Source organism: Erythrolamprus reginae, chromosome 2, assembly GCF_031021105.1.
Source record: "Erythrolamprus reginae isolate rEryReg1 chromosome 2, rEryReg1.hap1, whole genome shotgun sequence".
Taxonomy (NCBI): domain Eukaryota; kingdom Metazoa; phylum Chordata; class Lepidosauria; order Squamata; family Dipsadidae; genus Erythrolamprus; species Erythrolamprus reginae.
Genome location: NC_091951.1, coordinates 23917146 through 23923054, shown reverse-complemented (window position 1 = coordinate 23923054; position 5909 = coordinate 23917146). Strand labels below are relative to the sequence as shown.

The window sequence follows — 5909 nt, the reverse complement described above, 5'->3', positions numbered from 1 at the left end:
TCGTGTGTTGTTGCGGTTGAAGGTGAAGTAGTCGTTAACAGGTAGGACATTTTGGTATATGATTTTATGAACTATAATTAAGTCGGAACGTAGACGATGGAGTTGTAAGTTGTCTAAACCAAGAATTTGAAGTCTGAAAAATTACTCAGTAGAATGGTTTGTCTCCAGAAGTGGGAGACTTGCCTTCCATTGTTTATCCCACCTCTAATTTTGAGTTATAGAATAGAATAGGAATATAATTTTTGTTGGCCAAGTGTGATTGGGCACACAAGGAATTTGTGTTGGTGCATATGCTCTCAGTGTACATAAAAGAAAAAGATACATTTGTCAATGGTGGTACAACACTTAATGATTGTCATAGGGGTCAAATAAGCAACGAAGAAACAATATAAATAAAAATCTTAGGATACAAGTGCCACTGTTATATTTAAGTTTATATTATATTTATTCAGTGGAATGTCCTTCCTCCAGAAGTTGTGGGTGCTGCATCGGAGGAGATTTTTAAGAGGAGACTGGAGAACCATGTATCCGGAATAGTATAGGCTCCTCTGATTGGAGAATTGGTTTATTCTGTAAGAACTTCCCGAACGTTCAGGGCTCGGCATGTAGCTAATCTCGCCAAGTTTCACTATTTCACTTTGATGCATTGCAAAGGTGGGTTGCTCAAAGTGAGCTGATGGCATGTAATCTGTGAAAACGTCTTGCAAATGCCTTAATAGGTAGAGACGGGACGAGCCTGTTTTACCTCCTCCTGTCGGGAGATGGCGTCAGACGGGCAACACGGGCGCTTAGAAAGCCGTCGCTACAGTAAGCAGAGGCCTCTGGCGTTGAGCTTTTTTAAGGGGTTAAAACCATCAAGTACTGCATTGCTAGAAAGGAGGAGATAGAATGGCCTGATCATTGTAGCGGGTCGCTCACGGGAGGAAGGTGGTCCGCCGAGTATCTTCTGCGCTCTTCAGAGAGTCGCAGCAGCAGCTGGTGGGTGAGTTGAGGACGGGTGGGAGGAGAGGCTGGGAGCAAGAAAGGCGGCTTGGTTTCCTCCGCAGCGAGGAAGCAGAGAAGCAACCAGAATATAGGAAAACACAGTTGGATGTGAGCTTGGCGGTCCTGTAGTCCAACCGCCTCCTCCAGCGTGGGAACTTAGAGCGTTTCAGACAAATGGCTGTCTAGTATGTTCGTCAAAGTATCTTATTATTATACAGTATTATTATTATTAAAAGCCTCCATTGTGGAGCACCCACTGCTTGGGAAGCCAAGCCCTTCCACTGTTCGCTGTCAGGAAATTTCCTCTTGTTCCTAGAATGCTTCTCTCCTTCACTGGCTTCCATCCATTAGGTGTTGTCTTGCCTTGTGGTACTTTGGAAGGTAATCTCTTAACCTTCTCTTCCTTGTGGCAGGACCTCAAGTATTGGACGATGTCACTTCTAATCCTTCTTTTCACCAGACTAGACCTACCCAATTCCTACAACTGCTCTTCATATGTTTTCGCCTCAAGCCCCCAGTCATGGTTGTTGCTCTTTCATTTCTTCTCTTGAAACGAACCTTCTTGTTGGTAAGTATTAAGTCCAGTAGAGCTGACCCTCTAATCCAGTGTTTCCCAACCTTGGCAACTTGAAGATATTTTGACTTCAACTCCCAGAATTCCCCAGCCAGCGAACGCAAGAAACCCTCATTTTCACCCTCTGCGCATGCACATATCCAGAGGGTTAAAAACAAGAAAATGGCAATGTGCAGGTGGGTGGGCAGAGAATGATGCTGCTGCCGCTACCAGTTCTCAGAATCACTGGCAGTGCCATTACCGGTATGCCCGAACTGGGCTCAGCCATTACCATTTCACCCTGATGTAAAACGTTGGTAAAACATTTATCTGAATTTCAGAGATTCTACCCAATAATTACAGTATGAAGAATTTGTTATTGACCCAAGTCAACAAGTTTATTTCCTGATTGAATGTATATTTGAATTTGGATCTCAGAAATCTGCAGTGTATCAAATGAATCATAATTAACATTAGAAGCTATTTCAGCAATGTGGCATGTTTGATTGTAATGTACGCTTTTTTCACATCTTCTGCAACCATTTTCTAAAGAAACAATTTTAAACTTGCACTTTTGTTTTCAACCTTACAGATGAAGAGAATACCAATAAGAGCACTCGGGACAACTGAGGATAACCAGCAACTTTGAAAATGAAAGCAATGTCCTCAATGTGGGAAAACTTTCAGATTTAACTCAAGCCTGCTGAATCATTGGAGGGCTGAGAATAATCAGCCACTTTGAAATTGAAAGCAAATTGAGCCTTCAGAAAAGCCCACAGTTTTCCAGCTGTTGAGAGACAAAGGGGAGAAAATCAAGAAGAGATTTCAAATTGGAAAAAGTATTGTGTGCAGAACTCGACAATAGATTATATGAAAAATTCAAAGGAGATAATATTTTTTGATTCAGAAAAAGAGAAAAATATCTAGAAGTGAGTGGGTAGGAGAAAGACAATTGGAGGTAGACTCTAATGCAGGTCTGTAAACAGTAATGCAGGCCTTTCTCTCTGCGGAATAAAACAATAGTTTGAATCAAAGCTCCATGCACCAAAAGATCACACGTATTTCAAGCATCAGAGGGGCAGACAGCTGATTGTGGCAAAATTTCAGTCAGAATTCCAACCTGATGGTACACTAGAGGATGTACAAAGTAAAGAAATCATATAACTGTCCTGATTGTGGGAAACGTTTCATTAAAAATTCCCACCTGGTGATACACCAGAGGACTCACACAGGAGAGAAACCCTTTGAATGTCTTGATTGTGGGAAATGTTTCAATTTGAATTGCAATTTGCTTAGACACCGGAGGACTCACACAGGAGAGAAACCATTTGAATGTCCTGATTGTGGGAAAGGTTTCACTGCAAATTCCCACCTGTTGGATCACCAGAGGACTCACACTGGAGAGAAACCCTTTGAATGTCTTGATTGTGGGAAAAGTTTCAGTTTCAATTCAAGCCTGGTGATACACCGGAGGATTCACACAGGAGAGAAACCCTTTGAATGTCTTGATTGTGGGAAAGGTTTCAGTTTGAATTCAAGACTGGTGGTTCATCAGAGGACACACACAGGAGAGAAACTTTTTGAATGTCCTGACTGTGGGAAAGGTTTCAGTTTCAATTCAAGCCTGGTGGTTCATCAGAGGACTCACACAGGAGAGAAACCTTTTGAATGTCCTGATTGTGGGAAAAGTTTCAGTAAGAATTCAAGCCTGGTGATTCATCAGAGGACTCACACAGGAGAGAAACCTTTTGAATGTCCTGATTGTGGGAAAAGTTTCACTGCAAATTCCCACCTGTTGGATCACCAGAGGATTCACACAGGAGAAAAACCCTTTAAGTGTCCTGATTGTGGGAAATGTTTCAATTTGAATTCCAATTTGGTTAGACACCAGAGGACTCACAATGTAGAGAAACCTTTTGAATGTCCTGATTGTGGGAAAAGTTTCAATCAGAATTCCTACCTGTTGGAACACCAGAGGACTCACACTGGAGAGAAACCATTTGAATGTCCTGATTGTGGGAAAAGTTTCAGTTTCAATTCAAGCCTGGTGATACACCGGAGGATTCACACAGGAGAGAAACCCTTTGAATGTCTTGATTGTGGGAAAGGTTTCAGTTTGAATTCAAGACTGGTGGTTCATCAGAGGACACACACAGGAGAGAAACTTTTTGAATGTCCTGACTGTGGGAAAGGTTTCAGTTTCAATTCAAGCCTGGTGGTTCATCAGAGGACTCACACAGGAGAGAAACCTTTTGAATGTCCTGATTGTGGGAAAAGTTTCAGTAAGAATTCAAGCCTGGTGATTCATCAGAGGACTCACACAGGAGAGAAACCTTTTGAATGTCCTGATTGTGGGAAAAGTTTCACTGCAAATTCCCACCTGTTGGATCACCAGAGGATTCACACAGGAGAAAAACCCTTTAAGTGTCCTGATTGTGGGAAAGGTTTCAATTCTAATTCCAATTTGGATAGACACCAGAGGACTCACAAAGGAGAGAAATCTTTTGAATGTCCTGATTGTGGGAAAAGTTTCAATCAGAATTCTCAACTGTTGGAACACCAGAGGACTCACACAGGAGAAACCATTTGAATGTCCTGATTGTGGGAAAAGTTTCAGTTTCAATTCAAGGCTGCTGAATCACCAGAGGACTCACACAGGAGAAAAACCCTTTAAGTGTCCTGATTGTGGGAAATGTTTCAATTTTAATTCCCATTTGGTTAGACACCAGAGGACTCACAAAGGAGAGAAAACTTTTGAATGTCCTGATTGTGGGAAAGGTTTCAGTATGAATTCAAGCCTGGTGAAACATCAGAGGACTCACACTGGAGAGAAACCCTTTAAGTGTCCTGATTGTGGGAAAGGTTTCAGTCGCAATTCAAGCCTGGTGAAACACCAGAGGACTCACAAAGGAGAGAAACCTTTTGAATGTCCTGATTTTGGGAAAAGTTTCAATCAGAATTCTCAACTGTTGGAACACCAGAGGACTCACACAGGAGAGAAACCCTTTGAATGTCCTGATTGTTGGAAATGTTTCTGTCATAGGTCAAACTTGGAGGTCCGCCAGATGACTCATATGGGAGAAATGATACAAATGTCCATATTGTGGAAAAAGTTTCAGTTGGAATTCTGATCTATGGAAACACAAGAATATACAGGAGTAAAGCTATATAAGTGTCCAGAGTGTGGGAAAAGTTTCACTTACTGTTCTGACCTGGTGAAATACCAGATATCTCATATAGGAGAAAAGCCATATGAATGTCCAGATTGTGCAGAATGTTGCAGTCTCTCTGTGTGTAGTGATATAGTACAAGAACAGGAGAGAAACCCTTTGAATGTCCTGATTGTGGCAAAAGGTTCAGTCACCGTTTTCTCCTGGTGGTCCACCAGATGATACCTACAGGAGAGAAACCATACAAATGACTTATAAGTAATACAGGTGTACACACAGGAGAAAAAGTAAAAAATGGTCCATATTAGGGAAAAGTTGATGACTTTAGAGAAGGTATAAATTTCATTTTTGATCTGTCATTGGAAGTTTAGGTGAGAAATGGATTATTTAAGTTGGAGCCTGATTCATTTTACTGAAAGATACATTATCTCAGAAGTAGATCTATGAATGAAGAAAAACAAGAGAAAATATTTCTTTGATAAAGGAATACTATATGGGGTTTTTTTAAGGCAAAGATTGATGAGTTTAGATAAGGCTTAAATTTGATCTTTGATCATTCACTGAAAAATATTAATTTGATGGAGGTGAACTGTCTGGTTTTTGTTTTTGTTTGTTTGTTATCAAGATCTTCCATCTCCATAGCATCCCTCCAAGCCAGAGGTCCCCAAACTATGGCCCGCGGGCCAGATACTGCCCACTGAGACCATTTATCCGGCCCGCGGCAGTGCACAAGATTTTTCTGATCGAGTCTCCCGTCCACTCAGTGCGTGCGGTCTTGCTGCTGAGCTTCTGGTGGCCGCGAGGAGAGGTGGAGAGCAAAGCAGCAGGGAGGAAAGCGAACCTGCAATTGGCCCCTTTCTTTCCCGCCTTTAGTGAGAGAAACTGTTGGTGCTCTGCCATAGGGAGCAAAAGTTCCTCTCCCTAAAGGCGGGAAAGAAAGGGGCCAATTGCAGCTCCACTTTCCTCCCTGCTGCTTTGCTCTCCACCTCTCCTCGCGGCCACCAGAAGCTCAGCAGCAGGACCGCACTGAGTGGACGGGAAACTTCGCCCTCCCTGCTTTCCAGCATCTTGGTTCCTCCCGTGCTGCTTCTTTCCCTCTTCAAAGTTTTTGCACTGGGAAGTTTGCATTTGGGCAAGGATTCGGGGGGGAGGGGAAGTTTGCTGTGGAGAGGGAGGGAGAGAAAGGGAGAGAGTGTGTGAAA

General features: G+C 42.5%; 1 protein-coding gene across 3 annotated transcripts; it reads left to right on the top strand.

Moving 5' to 3' along the window:
• The first annotated feature begins 902 nt into the window (after positions 1-902).
• On the top strand, positions 903-5292 carry LOC139159920 (zinc finger protein 84-like). Of its 3 annotated transcripts, none has more exons than XM_070737379.1 (3): positions 903-982; positions 1450-1552; positions 2130-5292. In XM_070737379.1, the coding sequence occupies exon 3, from the start codon at positions 2676-2678 to the stop codon at positions 4125-4127; it is 1452 nt and encodes a 483-aa protein (XP_070593480.1). In that variant the 5' UTR covers positions 903-982; positions 1450-1552; positions 2130-2675; the 3' UTR covers positions 4128-5292. The 3 variants fall into 3 exon arrangements, with proteins under 3 accessions (XP_070593480.1, XP_070593479.1, XP_070593478.1); XM_070737378.1 differs by having other exon boundaries at positions 1445-1552; XM_070737377.1 differs by having other exon boundaries at positions 1398-1552.
• Positions 5293-5909: the final 617 nt, after the last annotated feature.